The sequence below is a fragment of the Malaclemys terrapin genome, chromosome 4 (genome assembly GCF_027887155.1).
Source record: "Malaclemys terrapin pileata isolate rMalTer1 chromosome 4, rMalTer1.hap1, whole genome shotgun sequence".
Classification (NCBI taxonomy): domain Eukaryota; kingdom Metazoa; phylum Chordata; order Testudines; family Emydidae; genus Malaclemys; species Malaclemys terrapin.
The window spans coordinates 132,572,463-132,590,874 of NC_071508.1; the positions used below are offsets into that span (position 1 = coordinate 132,572,463).

The following is an 18,412-nucleotide window of genomic DNA, read 5'->3' on the forward strand; positions in this document are numbered from 1 at the left end:
GTGAGAGGGGAGCCTAGTACTCATAGGGCACAGCGGGCTGGTGGGTACTCACCAGGTAGCATTTAAGGAACCCTTCAGCTCCGTGAGGGTCTGTTGCTATAGTGGAGGGGCTGCCTCAGCTTCCTGGACTTCACTCCCTGCCCATTTTGGCGCAGAGGAAATGGACAGGACTGCACTGAAGGGTAGAAATCAGGAGAAGTGAACAGAAGGCTGAACCTCACGAGTCCTGACCCTGGCCCTTCAACACGGCACTGTCCAAGGGGAAGTGGACAGGACCATGCTGAAGGGTCACAGTCAGGAGGGGGCTCTGTTTGGCAGGGGAAGCAGCTGGGACTCTGTGCCCTGCGGTCACAGACTGGGGTTATGAGGGCGCTCAGTCCAGCAAGGGAGCCAGCACTCCTGGCTCTGTCCAGCAAGGATGCAGCCTTCTATTCCCGTCCTGACCATAGCCCTTCAGCACAGCCCCATCCACTTCCGCTGTGCAGTGGAGGAGCAAGATGGACAGGTAGCAGAGACCACCCGATCACTGCAGTGACAGGCCTGCAGGGACGCTGTACCCCACAAGTACCAGCCCCCAACGCAACACAGACCCTTCCAGACCCCGGTCCTTCAGTGCAGTCCCACAGGCCAAAAATATCCTGGATAAAACCCAGGAATATTTCATAGAAAAATGAACACTGAAAATGAAGGGCATTAATAATAATAATGTACACTATTGCAACTTAACCAATTTTAATGCTTCCAATAAGATAGCTAATTTGCCAGATTTTATTAGTTGTAAATATGATGTGTTCTTAAAGTGTTTAGGAATAAAGAAGTTGAATATCTTTCTTTAGACAGCATGTTATCAAGTTATTTGTATAGTTTACTGTCCAGCTTCAATATCCTTTTAGAGACTCGAGACGTTTCCTGCCAATTTTCTCCTTTTCCTTTCGGAGGCCTGGTCTACACTTAAGATTTAGATTGACCTAGCCACATTGCTCAGGGGTATGAAAAAATTAACACCCCAAATGCCAGAGTTAAGCTGACCCCAGTGTAGATGCAGCTAGGTTGTTACAGATTCCTTCCTTAGACTAAGCTACTGCCACTTGGGGAGGTGGATCACCCACACGGACAGAAAAACCACTTCAGTAGATGTAGGAAGCATCTAAATTACAGTGTTACAGCATTGTAGAGGCAGCATGATTTATTTCTAATGGAACTTGAAATTGTCTCGGCAATTTTTGGTTTATTGCATTAAGTGATGCTAGCAGTGCTGGAAACAGGGTTTAAGTTTAACTCTGAACAGTTTGTGCAAGTCTTATGTTACAACGACAGTGGCAAGCTTAAGAAAAACATTAAAATTAGAGATAATTTCCCAGATTATGGATTATAACAATTACAAGGAAGATTCCATGTTTACCTTTATATAGATAACTCATGCTCTGACCATTAATGTCTGGCAAACAGATTTAAAAATTACACATCTCAGACCCTTTTGCCACCCAGTTATTACATCCAACTGACAAGCTAACCCTATATTTTCCACAAGAAATTGCATGACTAGATGCTCCATGTAAGGCTCTTGGGAACCCTATACAATAGTGTTATGAATTATTTAAAAACATTTAACAACTAACAAGACAAAAAGGTAATCTTACTAAGAAAAAAGGATGAATCCTTCATAGGTAAACCATGTTAGGCTACGAGGACTTGCAACCAGTACAGGTAATACTGTCCTACTGCCAAGAAAAGGAGTGCCACTGCTTCTTAACATCTTTTCCTCATCCAGAAGCATGAAGTTAAAGTTATAAGCTTGTCAATATTTATATTCTCACCATATAAAAAGGGAACGCCCATAAAAACTTGATGCCTGAAAAATACATGATATGGCTGATACTTACATATATCAATCTCAAAATATTCAACTTATTTCAGTAGTATAGACTACATTATTTTCAAGAAAAAATTGATTCTGTTTCATGCACATTTCTTCTAAATGTATGAGATCAGGAAGACAACTCTACTGTAAAAAAAAAACCCCAATCTGTTGATAGCACACATATACAAACACGAACATCAAGCTTTTTACATAATACACTATTTGAAATGGCAATACAGTGACATGGGGCCAGGCTATTCTGGGGTGGCCCTATGAAAAATTCTCAAGAAAAATGACCAAAAGGTCTTGGGTTTGTCCTGATGTGGAAATTTTGAAAAGTAAAAACATTTGCGAGATGGGAAAAAACATTTCCTACCCAGCAATACATATGGGCAGCAATGAAACTGACAAGAAATCAGGTCAGTTTCATGCTACTACTGCTTAGGAAAATTATGAGCAGCAGCAGACACAGCCACTGAAGTTTTTCCACTGGTGAGGATGAATGAAGAACAGAGGCAGGAGAAGTAGCAGAGACAACCACAACAGCAGGTGGGAAGCTAGGGAAGAACTAGAGTAGTGAGACTCCCTTCTATCCTCACAGTAGACAGAGAACTCTACACTGAGAGGGGTAAGAGAAGGCAGCGAATTTGCTTACATCCAGAGAGAAGGGGCCTTCAAATTTACCAGACAGATTTTACTGTACAATTCCTACAACATCCCTCTTCCTTAGCAGATAGGATCAGGGGATTGGCTTTTCACCTGTCTTTGCTCCTAGACATCAGGCTTCCTTATCATTCATGACACATTGATGCAAGTAGCCTTCTGGTTATTACGTGTTTAATAGAATTTCCAACTGTAATGGGCGAGTATGGGGCAGGAAGGGTCAAGAGACGTGCACATGGGGGAGACAGATTGACGAGATGAGTTAGAAGAGAGTACTACAGTATAATATGAAACATTTAATTGGTTCAGATCCATTAAGTTGTGCACATTGTTAGACCGTGTAACCATATGACTTTGTTATCATTACCTTTGTCCTCCCCACCCTCCTTTTGACTGTTACGCTCACTTGAATTTTGTCTTTAATTACGTTAAAAGCTCAAGGGCAGGGACCATCTCTACCTGTGTTTGGTAAGCTCCTAGCACTATGTGGTCATGACCTTAATTCAGGCCTTCAGATATTACTCTAAAGGCTTGTCTACCCACAAAATTTGTGCCGCTTTAATACTGGTATACCTAAAGTGGCACAACACCCTTGGTGTGTAATCAGCTATACCAGTACAAAGGTGCTTATGCTCCCACACAAAGAGGAAGATATACCAATCTAAAGGTGCCTTATACCAGTCTGACTGCTTCCGCATTGGGGGCATTGTACTGATGTAACTATTAAGTAAAAAAAGTCACTCTCCTAACCAGAATTGTTACACTGGTAAAGGAACTGTGGCCATGTCTACACTACCACGTATGTTAGCAAGACAGTTGTGTATTGTATTTAATTCCTTTAAATTGCCAGATGAATAGCTTCAGGGGCTGGGAGGGGTTCAACGGTACAGGAGCAAAACATCTTTTTCACTCTTGCTAGTTGGCACTGGATATCAAGCACTGCCTATAAAATAACAAACCTTTTACTTGGGCCAAATCCACACAGAAGTTGTATCAGTTTCATCAAGAGCATTTTTAAACTGATTTAAATAAACTAGTACAAGTCTCTGCGTAAACATTATCGGTTTAAAACTGGATTTCATCAGTTTAGCTTGCACTGGTAAATTTAGTAACGATGCAAGTTGAACCAATATAAAACAGATTTAAACGAAATTAAATGTCCACACAGCGTTTTGCAATGGGTTGACTAAGTTAGTTTAAAAACGGGAACAACTGTGTTTAGACCAAGTCTTAGCAAAGTAACTGTATGCATTTAGCATCACTGTGGGCAAGGGGAGAGAATATACAGAGCACATTTAGGATGAATGTTATTTTTGCTGTTTGTTTATTTGGCTATGTGCATATACAATTAGCTAAGATGTGCGCACAACTGAGATAATTGTGCATAAATTATGAGAATCTCAGCCTACGTCTTCCATAGCAACTAGTGATTTCAGGTACCCAACTAGGGTATGATATTTAGAGAATGATTGCTCAGCATTTTCCAAAAGTCTGGCCCCTTTCAATGTCTCTCAAATTAGGCATCCAAAAAACACTAATCGTGTTTGAAGGTTTAGTCCCTGGTAAGTATTATTAGGTTTCAAAGATCAGACCCTTATAACCTGAACAGTGGAAGTTCACAGCTCGGAACCACTTCAGGATGCCAATGGCCCTGTTCTGTAGACTTACGCACACGCTTACCTTCATGCATTACAAGTACTTCCACTGACTTCTATGGGATTACTCAAAGTGCATAAAGTTAAGCACATGCCTAAATCTTTGCAAGATCAAGGTCTAAAACAGCACCATACATTTGTTGAAGGTAACTTCCTGAATGTGCAATCATTAGGACTAAAAACTTGTCTTTTTAATTAAGTCTTGCATTTGGATAATCTGAATCTGTCAGAGAATCTGTATAAATATATCAAATGGATCAGGAGTTAGACATCTTGGGATTAAGAACATTAGGATATTGCTTATTCCACTATCAGGAAGGAAGGGAGCCAATATGTGTAACAATGAAATAGCAATGGATTGTAAATATTTCAGTTACCTGTCACATGTTGGGAGTCAGTTACAAGGATAATTCATCTTGTATCACAATCTTAACTGCACTTAAACATTGTCAGTCTGTGAATTTCTTTACCAGATCACCTAGGACACTCATACATTATTATTTTCAAAAGAAAGTATTCAGGCGCTCAGTTCCCATGGTGGCAGGTGTGGTATAAACAGCTAGACAGCAATGTCTACATTAAGCGTATATTCCCACATGAAATCTTTGGAAGGCTTAAAAACTCAGTCCTGAGTCTGTGCAAATCTTTGGCGAACTGGTACTTTTACACTGTCAGGGACAAATTCCAATTAGAAAACATCAACAAAGCCACCTGATTTTTAGACACTAAGGCCTGGTCTACACTAGGCGTTTATGTCGAAGTTAGCGCCGTTACATCGAATTAACCCTGCACCCGTCCACACCGCGAAGGTATTTAGTTCGACATAGAGGTCTCTTTAATTCGACTTCTGTACTCCTCCCCGACGAGGGGAGTAGCGCTAAATTCGACATGGCCATGTCGAATTAGGCTAGGTGTGGATGGAAATCGACGCTAATAGCTCCGGGAGCTATCCCACAGTGCACCACTCTGTTGACGCTCTGGACAGCAGTACGAGCTCGGATGCTCTGAACTGCCACACAGGAAAAGCCCCGGGAAAATTTGAATTTGAATTCCTTTTCCTGTCTGGCCAGTTTGAATCTCATTTCCTGTCTGGACATCGTGGTGAGCTCAGCAGCACTGGCAACGATGCAGAGCTCTCCAGCAGTGATGGCCGTGCAATCTCAGAATAGAAAGAGGGCCCCAGCATGGACTGATCGGGAAGTCTTGGATCTCATCGCTGTGTGGGGCGATGAGTCCGTGCTTTCCGAGCTGCGATCCAAAAGACGGAATGCAAAGATCTACGAGAAGATCTCTAAAGACATGGCAGAGAGAGGATACAGCCGGGATGTAACGCAGTGCCGCGTGAAAATCAAGGAGCTGAGACAAGGCTACCAGAAGACCAAAGAGGCAAACGGACGCTCCGGATCCCATCCCCAGACATCCCGTTTCTACGAGGCACTGCATTCCATCCTCGGTGCGGCCGCCACCACTACCCCACCAGTGACCGTGGACTCTGAGGATGGGATAGTGTCCACGGCTGGATCCTCGGACATGTTAGCGGACGGGGAAGATGAGGAAGGAGATGAGGAGGACGAGGCAGTCGACAGCGCTCACAACGCTGATTTCCCCGACAGCCAGGATCTCTTCATCACCCTTACAGAGATCCCCTACCAACCCTCCCCAGCCGTTACCCCGGACACAGAATCTGGGGAAGGATCAGCCAGTAAGTGTTGTAAAAATCTAAACATTTATTTGTAACAGAACAGGAATATTAACAATTTAAAAAATGGGTTTCTCATGATTAGTTTGATTAGCTTAATGATTCAGTCATGGGCAGTGCAACTATTGAAAAAAAATCTAGCAATGTCCGGTTTTGCATGATTGTCCTGCCCAAGCCGCTCTACTGGTTAGTCACTGCTACAGCAGCTACAGTAAAATGCGGTCTATATGTCCGGGGATGGAGCAGAAATCCTCCTGTGACATCTCGAGGAAGCTCTCCTGGAGGTAATTGGAAATCCGCTGCATTAGGTTCTTGGGGAGAGCGGCCTTATTGGGTCCTCCGTAGTAGGACACGTTGCCACGCCACGAGACTATCAAGTACTCTGGAATCATTGCTCTGCACAGCATGGCGGCATACGGCCCTGGTCTTTGCAGGCTTTCCCGGAGCATTCTCTCTTTCTCGCTGTCAGAGATCCTCATGAGGGTGATGTCGCTCATGATGACCTGCTTTGAATGAGGTAGGGGAATGTTAGTGTTGGGACTGCTTTGCCGTTCCTTTACAGAACTGTAACCGCTGGTTTGCAGCCACGCGGTGGAGGCGGGAGAGGGGCAGCCGAAAGGGATCGTTCCCGGGGACAGCCGCGAGGGTGTGGGACAGGAGCAGACTTCCTGCTTGCCGAATTGCTGGCAGCAGGGACCGACATTGATTTCAATGTGAAATGAGGCCATTGCTAATATTAAAGTTTTAAGCTGCCACAAGTCTACGGCTTACCATGTCTGCCTGCAACAGAAATTCCGTTCTCCTGAGAGGCTTCTCAAATGTGCTGTAGAAGACCCCAGGCACTGAATGCGAAGGCCGAGAATTCGACCTTGTGCTGAGTGCGCATGTGATAGGTGCTGTGCATGGTCTTGTTAACAGAGAAAGACTATGTTCTTTGTTCACAACTACATTTATCTTTCTGAGGAATTCACTCCCTTTTTCCCATTCCCACAGCCCCATCTGCGACTGTCTCACAACCTAGCCTGTCATCACACTCCCAGAGGCTAGCGCGGATTAGGCATAAGAAGAAGAGGACACGGGAGGACATGTTCTCGGAGCTTATAGCCTGCTCCAGAGCCCAGGCAGCACAGCAGACCCAGTGGCGGGAGAACTTGACCCGAATGCACCAAGCCAACATGGATCGGGAGGAGAGGTGGCGTCAGGAAGACCAGCAGGCGACTCAAACCCTGCTTGGACTAATGAGGGAGCAAACGGACACGCTCCGGCGCCTTGTGGATGTTCTGCAGGAACGGAGGCAGGAGGACAGAGCCCCGCTGCAGTCCATCTCTAACCGCCCTCCCCCGCTACCAAGTCCCATACTCCCCTCACCCAAAGTGCACAGAAGGAGAGGCGGCAGAGTCCCTGCTAACTCTCACTCCACCCCTGCAGAGAGCTCGAGCAGCAGAAGGCTCTCATTCCCCAAAATTTGACAAGTTCTTTCCTTCCCGCCTGACACAAGCCCCCGTCCAAGTTTCACTTTCCCAGTTCCATGTTTGGTTGATAATAAAAAATACGTTTCTGTTAACTACTGTTTCCATCATGTTCTTTTGGAGGAGGGGGGGATAGGGGGTTGGTAATTCGACAGGACAGTCACCTTTGGCAGGGTATATAGTCGGGGGCAGGTACAGCAGCAGGGCACATACATAGTGCAGTGATGCAGTGACTAGTTACCCTGGTTAGTCTGGGAGGTTGTTTTCATGTTATGTGGTGGGGGGTGGGTTGCTCTGTGACTTTGTGGCAGGGGAGGGCAGTTACAGATCTTAAGCGGCGGTCCTTAGGCAGGATCACAGAGCCACACAGCAGGGGATCTGTAACCGTCCTCCCCCTGCCACAAAGTCACATAGACCCCCCCATACACACAGTCCCTATCAGGAGGGGTGACAGGCTCCGTTGAAACAACCATCCCACCGCAGCGGAGCCTGTCAATCCTTGAGTTTAGAAGCTGCATTCGCGCCACTACAGTACACCCGCTCCGCACCACAGTCTGCGTCCCAGTTTTAAAAAATTCCCGCGAATACAGTATTAAAGAAAACGGTGTGCTTTAACAAAGTAGAACTATTTTTATTTTGAAACGTGTGTTGGAAGTGGGGTGAAGGGGGTATGTAACTGGATAGGATAGTCAACATTAACTGGGCAAAGAAACGGGGGCAGGTTTAGCTTCTCAATACACAAACTTTAAAGTCACAGGTTACCCTGCTCACTCAGGAACTTTGCTTTCAAAGCCTTCCGGATGCACAGCGCTTCCCGCTGGTCTCTTCTAATCGCCCGGCTGTCTGGCTGTGAGTAATCAGCAGCCAGGCTATTTTCCTCAACCTCCCACCCCGCCATAAAGGTCTCCCCCTTGCTCTCACAGAGATTGTGGAGCACACAGCAAGCTGCAATAACAATGGGGATATTGGTTTCGCTGAGATCACAGCGAGTCAGTAAGCTTCTCCATCTCCCCTTGAGACGGCCAAAAGCACACTCCACCACCATTCTGCACTTGCTCAGCCGGTAGTTGAAGAGTTCTTTTTCAGTGTCCAGGGCGCCAGTATAGGGCTTCATGAGCCAGGGCATTAGCGGGTAGGCTGGGTCCCCGAGGATGACTATAGGCATCTCCACATCCCCAAGAGTTATTTTGTGGTCCGGGAAGTAAATACCTTGCTGCAGCCGTCTAAACAGACCAGAGTTCCTGAAAACACGAGCGTCATGAACCTTGCCCGGCCATCCCACGTAGATGTTGGTAAAACGTCCCCTGTGGTCCACCAGTGCTTGCAGCACCATGGAAAAGTAGCCCTTTCTGTTAATGTACTGGCTGGCCTGGTGTTCCGGTGCCAGGATAGGGATGTGAGTTCCATCTATGGCCCCACCGCAGTTTGGGAATCCCATCGCTGCGAAGCCATCTATGATCACCTCCACGTTTCCCAGGGTGACTACCTTTGGCAGCAGTACATCAACGATTGCCTTGGCTACTTGCATCACAACAACCCCCACGGTAGATTTGCCCACCCCAAACTGGTTCGCGACTGACCGGTAGCTGTCTGGCGTTGCAAGCTTCCACAGGGCTATGGCCACTCGCTTCTGGACAGTCAGGGCTGCTCGCATACGGGTGTCATTGCGCTTCAGGGCAGGGGACAGCAACTCACAAAGTTCCAGGAAAGTTCCCTTCCGCATGCGAAAGTTTCGCAGCCACTGGGATTCATCCCAGACCTGCAGCACTATGCGGTCCCACCACTCAGTGCTTGTTTCCCGTGCCCAGAATCTCCTTTCGACGGCATCAACATGACCCATTGCCACCGTGATGTTCTCGGCGCTGGGTCCCCTGCTTTCTGAGAGGTCTGTGCTACTCTCAGACTTCAGGCCATCACCGCGTTGACGTAGCCTCCTCGCCTGACTTTTCTGCATCTGCCTCAGGGAAAGGTGTATGATAAGTTGCGAGGCGTTGAGAGCGGCCACAACTGCAGTGATGGTTGCAGCAGGCTCCATGCTCGCAGTGCTGTGGCGTCCGCGCTGTCACTGACTAGAAAAGTGCGCGAACTGATTTCCCGCCGGCGCTTTCAGGGAGGGAGGGCGGGAGTGATGGACGGATGACGACAGTTACCCAAAAGCACCCTGGACACATTTTTTTTTACCCAGAAGGCATTTGCGGCTCCACCCAGAATTCCAATGGGCAGCGGGGACTCCGGGAACTGTGGGATAGCTGACCACAGTGCACCACTTCCAATGTCGACGCTTTCCCCGTTAGTGTGGACTCACAAAGTCGAATTACTGTCCTTAGTGTGGACACACACGTTCGACTTTGCAATATCGATTCCAAAAATTCGATTTAAGTAAAATCGAACTACTCTCGTAGTGTAGACAAGGCCTAAGATTTGCTTGTGGCAGAGCATTCTATTCCTTTTGCTGTAATGAATAAGTCAGTCACATCCACTAGATTTCATCAAGATTCTTTTCTGTGATAAATTTGGATTTGAGAAAGCAAGCATTATTAGACTTTTCAAAGCCTGAATTATACCTTGTTTGCTTAAAACTCATCTCTCAGAAACTGCTTGTCTGAATGACCTCAAATGATGCCAGTTCTCCTCTTGCAACAAACTACACTTACAAAGTCTGAAGTGCACAAGTTTGAAGGATCTAGATAGGACCAAAAACACCAGTAAAGAAAATATTACTAACTTAACTCTGGACTAACATTTCTCCATATTAAACATACATACTGAAAAGAAATCTAAAATCAAAATTAGTTTCCATGTAGGAATCTAACGAGACAATTACTCACTTCAGTTCTGAGACTCTTGTAGTTAAGACATTTATTTCCAAGAAGTATACAACAATTCCATCACTACCAAATCAGAAATAAGCATATTTGTATGGAAGAGCTAGTTTAACTTCACCTGGTAAAGAGATTCAGTGCATTGAAGTTCATTAACTAAACTGACATTCACTCAGTGTTCATGTACTGATGAGACTTCACTGGCATCAACTAGAAGTTGTGGTGACAAAAGTATTTTCTTGGCAAAACTCAACTTAAAGTAATATTTCACATGAAAAAGCTATGTTGAAAGAAGGTTATTTAGGTTCCAAGTTTCCATAATTGAAAGTTAGGAAACGTTAGCTTTATGATTGCAACCACAGTTGTGCCCCCTTATGCATCTATGCTATGCACGGAATAAGACAGAAGCCCACTTAGAAAAATAGTATGTGATCATGTATTTAAAAACAATACAGGGGAAAGAATTTAGGTTGCTTAATTTATAACTGTCAGTACACTTCCTAACTTTCAAGTTCCGAACTTTCAAGTCACAATCAAAATAACATTATTTTAATGTAGTTATGTATTCAATTTCCTGGCAAAATTTTCCTTAATATAAATAAATGGTGACTTTTAGCAGCTTATCTCTCAACAAAACATGAGCAGAATTTCATGGGACAAAGAAAAGGCACTTCTCTAGCCTAAGGACTTTCTCCTTGCTTAGTTTCCAAAGCCTGTGGCAAACAATGGAGGTATGGGGGCCTCAAAACAAACAAAACAAAACACACCACTAGAAATTTTTTAAATTGGAAGTATTAGGCAACATAAATACAGAGCTTGCTGCTATCTTCACCATAATACCACACATTTTGCCAAAAGAAAGCAAGTTTGTATACAGCGACCATAATCTTTTGACTCAATAACAAAATGTATTTGAATTAAACTGAATTTAATTATTCTATAAAGGATTAAGATAGGGAATATAACTTGTTTCTTGTGGCAAGATTATGTCATCTACCATAGATTTATAGATTCCAAGACCATTTATAGATTCCATGGTCCACAGAAGAGACCATTGTGATCATCTAGTCTGACTTCCTGTATAACACAGGCCAGAGAACTTCCCCAAAATCATTCCTAGAGCAGATCATACAGAAAAGCAGTCAGTCAATCTTGATTTAAAAATAGTCAGTGACAGAGAATCCATCACAACCCTTGGTAAATTGTTCCAGTGGTTAATTACTGTAAGCATTAGAAATTTAGGCCTTATATCCAGTCTGAACTTGACTAGCTTCAACTTCCAGCCATTGGATTGCGTTATACCTTTTTCTGCTAGATTAAAGAGCCCATTATTAAATATTTGCTCCCCATATAGATACTTACAGACTGTAATCAAGCCACCCTTAACCTTCTCTTTGTTAAGCTAAATAGACTGAGCTCTTTGAGTCTTTCACTATAAGGCATGTTTTCTAATCCTTTAATCAGTCTCATGGTTCTTTTCTGAACCCTCTATCAATATTGAGTTGTGCGCATCTGGACTAGACAATAGTTCAGCAGTGGACGCACCAGTGCCAAATACAGAGGTAAAATAATCTCTCTACTCCTACTTGAGATTCCCCTATTTGTGCAACCCAGGATCACATTAGCTCTTTTAACAAGTATCACGCTACCAATAATTGAGAGTCCCACTATTCATACTTAATGCATTAAAATGGGTGTTCAAAACTAGAAGAAACACTGGGTAAAATTTGAAAATGGGAAGTAGCGATAAGCTCCTATATGCCAAAGTTACTTTTGAAAATTTTATCCTAAGTAATTAATTTAATAAGCCCACTAATTTGGAATATGAAAACATATTATAAAGACTTGGTCGTACGTCAGTATTAAGATTCAGGTAAGATTTCCACTTAAAGCAGAGATTTAGCCTTTTAAAAAGAAAATGAATACTATGCACCTTCCCAAAATTTACAGCACAATGTTGGTAAAGATGGAATTTTCTGGGACTGCCACTGAATTGCTTAGTTTGAAGTGAATTTAAAAATTAATTTTTGAAATGTCCCAGTGATTGACTTTTTGCAGACCACCTTTGATAACAAGTGGCTGGTTTGTCACCCTTCAATCTTTCCATATAGTTAAGACTCATTACCAGCTACCTTTGAATGTACATTAGATTTTAATTACGCAAAGTTATCAATGATTGTCAAGACAGCAGGGAAAACAGGAAAAAAAACAGACAATATAGCTGTCAATCCTATACTTATCAATAAAAAGAAGAACAGGAGTACTTGTGGCACCTTAGAGACTAACAAATTTATTAGAGCATAAGCTTTCGTGGACTACAGCCCACTTCTTCGGTAGTCCACGAAAGCTTATGCTCTAATAAATTTGTTAGTCTCTAAGGTGCCACAAGTACTCCTGTTCTTCTTTTTGCGGATACAGACTAACACGGCTGTTACTCTGAAACTTATACTTATCAATGAAGCTCTTTATGCCTTCAGTAAAAGTTGCCACTGCATCACCAATGGATGATGTCACAAGTAAAGATCATCACTGTTTTCCATGGGACTGAAGCTACAGGCTGCCCTCAAAGATGGCTGCCATTTCACTAAAACCTGCCACTAGTTGACATAAATGAAATGTAGAACATCTATGTTTTGTTGGATGCTGTGCCATAATTTACATACTGTAATGTTTTTTCACTCTGAGGTTTCTGTCAAAAGGATATTTTCTCACTATGTGAATTAAATAAGCTATTTAAAAAAAAGAAAAGAAAACCAACCACAAGAATCCCTGTACATACACATCAGTAGGATTTGAACCTACAAATCTTCAGATCCCCTACACCATTTGAGTTACTGAAATAGCCTTTTGTTTTTGTTTTGTTTTTTTAAATGTGGGAAAGACCTAACACACACTTTGAACCAGTAAATAGTTATAATTATCTGACAGTGGTTCTCAACCAGGGATGTGTGTACCCCTGTGGGAACAAAGAGGTCTTCCGAGGGTACATCAACTCATCTAGATATTTGCCTAATTTTACAACAGGCTACATAAAAAGCACTAGCAAACTCAGTACGAACTAAGATTTCATACAGACAATGACTTGTTTATACTGTTCTATATACTGAAATGCAAGTACAATATTTATATTTTAATTTATTTTATTATATGGTAAAAAGTAGAAAGTCAGCAATTTGTAAGTAATAGTGCTGTGACACTTTTGTATTTTTATGTCTGATTTTGTAAGCAAGTAGTTTTTAAGTGAGATGAAACTTGTGGGTACACAAGACAAATCAGACTCCTGAAAGGGGTACAGTAGTCTGGAACAGTTGAGAACCACTGTAGTAGATGGTAGGAGGCGGCTTGAGATTGCTGATGGCTGTGGGAGAGGAGTGTTACCTATGGTCAGAGCAAGGAGACTAGTAATCAAGACTCCTAGATTCTATTCCTGGCTCTGGGAAAGGAGTGTTGTCTAGTGGCTAAAGCAACAGCTTAGGCAGCATTACCAAGAATTGACATCCAACAAATTCTTTCTAACAGTATGAGACTGGGGTATGCAATATTAAGAACTTGGCTTCTGCTCCTAGTAATTCTCAAATAAGATAACGCACAGATCGTGCAAACTGTGTGATTGATACTTGCCTACCTTCTAAGGTGGTGGTGGTGGAGGAGAAATGAGCCCTTTTTCAATAAAAAGTTAAAAAGTGAAAAGAAATGTAAACAGCTAAAAGCAGACGAGAGATCTGAACTCCTTTCCTGGCTTCCAGTCCAGCTCATCTTTCCCTACTAAAGGTCTTTTTATGGAACCTCTCACCCTCTCTTCCCTTCCCCAGACTCAGAGCTTGATTCAATTGAAATACTACACTTGCACGCTCTGCTTGCCATGGGAAAATTAGACTATCCTGAGTCAAGAAGGCAGCCTCTTGGCTCAGTTCCAATGGGACTGAAGCCACGAGGAAGATGACCAACCCCTACATTCTAACAGTTAGGAAACAGTGAGGAGATGAGCAGAAGCTTTTGGCACAGACAATCAGGAAGCAGCAATCAGAGTTCCGGGGAGAGAGCAGCTATAAGCTCCAGTGTTACGGACTCAGCAGCTTCTGTAAAGTTCTGCAATTCTGAGATGCTCATCCACTGTAAGGAGCTATGGCCAGCCTGGTGGAGTAGATAGGGTAATTCACATTGTTCTACTGCCCCAGGAACATGAGCTCCCTTGTGCCAGGCTTAGGAAGGACAGCTCCTCCCCGTCCCCCACCTGAAACATCTTTGCTTCCTCCATATCCCTACAAGCCATAGGAAATACTGAGATAAATCCCGGTCTGTCCTTCCATGCCCAAAGCCTCCTTTCACTTGTCAAATTAAGAACCTATGAAAATCCATAAACAGAAGTTTCCCTTAGAAGTAGTTAAGTTAGGCTTTGTCTACACTAGAAACTGAACAACAAAAGTTTTGTCATTCAGAGGTGTGGAAAATAAACCATACTCCAACGACAAAAAAGTTTTGCCGATAAAAAGCGCCAGTGTGAACAGCACTTTGTCTGCAGAAGAGCTCTCCTGCTGACAGAGCTACTGCCGCTCATTGGGGGTGGAAGTTTTTTTGTTGGCAGAAGAGCTCTCTCCTGCTGACAAACAGCGGCTACACTGTGTGCCTTTTAGTGGCATGGCTGTAGTGACACAGCTGTGTCACTAAAAGGTGCGTAGTGTAGACATAACTAAGGTTATGTGTAATATCCCCCAGGTTAAAACCCAAACAAAGAAATGCCAGTTATAGGTCCCCTCTTACATAGCACATTTCCTTTGACAGTGACACACTCCATGTTGTCAGAAGGAAGTTCCTTCTGCCTCCAACTGACAAGGAGACACATTGATCTCCCTCAAAGTAGAACTACAACCTAATACTTCCCCCAAAACATGACAGTTTACGTTCAACTTGTGCACATCAACCTTGAATATTTGCTAATACTGAGTCTGTAATTAAGATTTTGCATTCTACCACAAGGAAGATGTGTGTCGTGCGTTGTGTTTCTTTATTAGTTGGAGGCAGAAGCAAGTTCCTATTGATGAGGAGTCCATCACTGGAAATATGCTGTGAGGGTATTAGGGTACAGATAAAAGGTGTCCCATAATTGGCATTTATTTGCTTTATAAGGCATGCACAGTTGGGGGAGAACATATTAATCAACCTGGAACATCTTTAAAGGTAGTTTTTTGTATATGGAATATAAAATATACAGAACTATATTTTTAGACCAGTTTCCTTTTCATCAAACAGTTTTGATTATAAACTTTTATCCCTACTTATAAATCCTATAGCACCAGATGGCAGCTTACATGCATTATTAAACAGCTACTCTGTTACATTAAGATGGCCTACAGTTATTGATTTGATAGTACCACAATGCAACAAATATGCTACTGTTATTACTAGCCATACTTCACATCAAGCCAGAAAGCTTTTCATATTTATTCCATGAGTATGGTGCATAAGAATAGGAGAACCAATTTTACAAGAAGTAACAGATTAGTCTGTCATTAACATACTGGATGACAATATGGTGGTTGCCCAATAAGAGATAATCACCAAAGAACTATAGAGAAAGTACCTTATCCTCCAGAAATCAGCCTGCCCTAACCTCTCTTCTCAATCTCAGGGCTAGACTATAAACAGTCTGTTACAATCATATTCGTTAACTTGCCTGTATGTAAATTCAAAAACTGAAATGATCATACACAATTGGTTACAAGATTATGGAAACAGAATCCACTTTGCAGATGACATACAAAAAGCTCCCACTACAAAACAAATGAGCAATGCACCCATTGCTGCAGATTTGCAAAGCAGATGCAATAAAGTGGTTAATTATTCAGTTGACAATCACACTACTGACAGCAACAGAAGACTGCAGGAAGCGAATCCTCTTAGTTTATTAGCATATAACAAAGAGTGGTGGTCCCCACAGAAATTAAGGAGAACCAACTATCCCAATATTTTAGAGCATTAGTCTAATATTAAGGCATTTATTAAGATAAAGAAGTTGACTTCCTTACAACCCCCTCCCCAAGGAAATCCTTTTTTTAAAAGTGTTTCTTTAAAAATCCACTTCACATGTGTGTGACAAAGAGGATAATGCAAGGCGCCCATGGTCTTGCAAGTGTTACTTCCCCCACAGTTTTTTATCCCATGAAGAAAGTCAGTCACCTTCACCAGTCAGTATTATTTATTTCAACAACCCAAGCAGGTCAGCTACCATCACCAATTTAACATAAATCAGGGCAGTAGGTCCAATCCAGTCTGACAACACGATGCCAAATGACTACCTATAAATAAAATTCCTAACGTAGTCAGGCACCTTTACAAGAAAAAGGTTTTATTCTATGTGCCACCACCTGCACCTGCCTTTCCTTTGTCAGTAGGACTGTGGATTTTCTGTGTTTATGTTGGTTAGTCCACCATGAAATGAACACAAATAATGCTACTATCACAGGGATTGTCTGGAATAGCCCCTTTCCTTCAGATGTGTGCTCAGACTAAAAAAGTGCACCCAAATGTCAAGTGCCCTCCCCACGAAACACCTCTCCCCCCACCCCCGCCCTTCAACTGATTATAACAAATCCGCCACAAACAGGGCACAAAGCCTTGCTAAATAAACAATTTCCTGGCATGCCCCTGCTGCCCCCACCCTTTCCAGGTAGGCACCGGATTAGCCTGACATTTCAGGCTAAGCCAAGCGGGGTTTCAGGCCAAGGGCACTCCGGGGCCACTCCTTTTACTCGCTGCCAGGCGGCTCTTTTGGAAAGAAGGCAGAGCTGGGAGGCGGTGGTTACGGGGCTTCAAGGGTCACATCCTGGCGGCTAGGGTGTTACCAAAGGAGGCGCCACACCCAGTGGGCGGCCTCTCCTCTCCATGCAAAGCCCGGGGTTTAACCCCGGGGCGTGGGGGGATGACTAGTCGGCGCTGCCCCTCCCCAGCCAGCTCTCACTGGTCCAGGGCTGCTCCCAGCTCCGGGGCTTTCCTCCCCGTCCCGCCGGGAGGTGTCCGAACCGCCCTCCCCGGCGATCCCTCCATCGCCCGCCCTCCCCCGACAGGCCTCACCCCACTCGAGGAAGTCGGAGACGTATCGGTCCCTGCGGAGCGGCGAGTCGCGGCTGCACTCGGTGTAGAGCCCGACAATCAGGTCCAGCAGGGTCTCCACGCTCAGCGCGTTCTCGTTGCGCCGCGGCCCGTCCAGCAGCAGCTGCTCCAGCATCTTCAGCCGCACCTTGGCCGACATGGTGCCGCCGGGCGGAGCCGGGGCGAGCCGGCCCGGCCCGGGCAGGGGGACGGGGATGTGCGGAGGCCCGAGGCGCCGCCGCTTCAGTGTCCCCGCGGCAGCGGCAGCACCATCCGCTCCGCGGCACTCGGCTCGGCGGCCCGGACCCGGCAGCGGCGGGGTCTCCTCCTCCCCCTCACGCCAACATCTTGGGAGCCCCCCCGGGGGCCGGGCAGCTGCTTCCACGGGTTCTGCCCCAGGCCCGGCTGGTCCATTGACCGGTCCGCCCGGACCCGGCCTCCTGCGCCCGCCCGCCCGCCGCGCCCGGCTTCTCTCAGCGCCCTGGAGTCCGCTACGGGGAACGGGGGCCCGCCGCGGCTGCTCCGCCTAACGGGACCGGAGGCCTCAGGTAGCCCGGGGCAGCAGCGACTCTTCTGCGGTGGCGATCACGGCTCTGTCCGGAGGAGGCACCAAGCGGCCCCAGCCGGGACCCAGAGCTACGCCCACCACGCTAGCGTCCCCACGCACGGACGGGCGGGGCGGGGCGAAGCCGTACTGAGGAGTGTTGGAGGAAGCCGCTTGCCGTAGTGTGAAATGAGGCAGGGCAGCTATCAAGTGTCTTTAGAATGAATTCCGCAGATTCGCCACCCGTGAGCGGAGGCGAAACAATTCGTTCCCCGGCAATGGAGGGGAAGTGGAGACTTTGGCGTCTCCTCAGCAGATTCGCATCGGCTCCTCCCTTCTTTCTGATCTGCCTCTAGGAAAATTGCGGCAGCTGCTTTGGGGGGTTTCAGGTCGGGCCCGTGGGTGAGGTAACCCCAGGGCAGGTGTGGGACCGCTGCGTTTCACTGCAGCCGCCCATGCAGAGCGCAGCCCCGGGGCAGGGCACAGACAGAGCCCTGCGCAGTGGGAGGGGTTGGCTGAGCTGGTCAATAAGGCAGCCCCGGAGCCGTCAGGTCAGGGGCCGGGGCCCCTTCACACGCGATGGAGCAGCGCTTCGGGGCCGGGACGGACC

At 45.3% G+C, this 18,412-nt stretch overlaps 1 protein-coding gene across 4 annotated transcripts in view; it reads right to left on the bottom strand.

The window, feature by feature from the left end:
• The window catches only part of CDC42BPB (CDC42 binding protein kinase beta), a 121,032-nt gene extending 103,141 nt beyond the window's left edge, over positions 1–17,891 (bottom strand). For all 4 annotated transcript variants that reach the window (XM_054028080.1, XM_054028079.1, XM_054028078.1 and 1 more), the window contains exon 1: positions 17,241–17,891. In XM_054028080.1, the coding sequence (XP_053884055.1) occupies positions 17,241–17,418 (178 nt within the window). In that variant the 5' untranslated portion in view covers positions 17,419–17,891. The remainder of the gene's footprint in view (positions 1–17,240) is intronic.
• Positions 17,892–18,412: the final 521 nt, after the last annotated feature.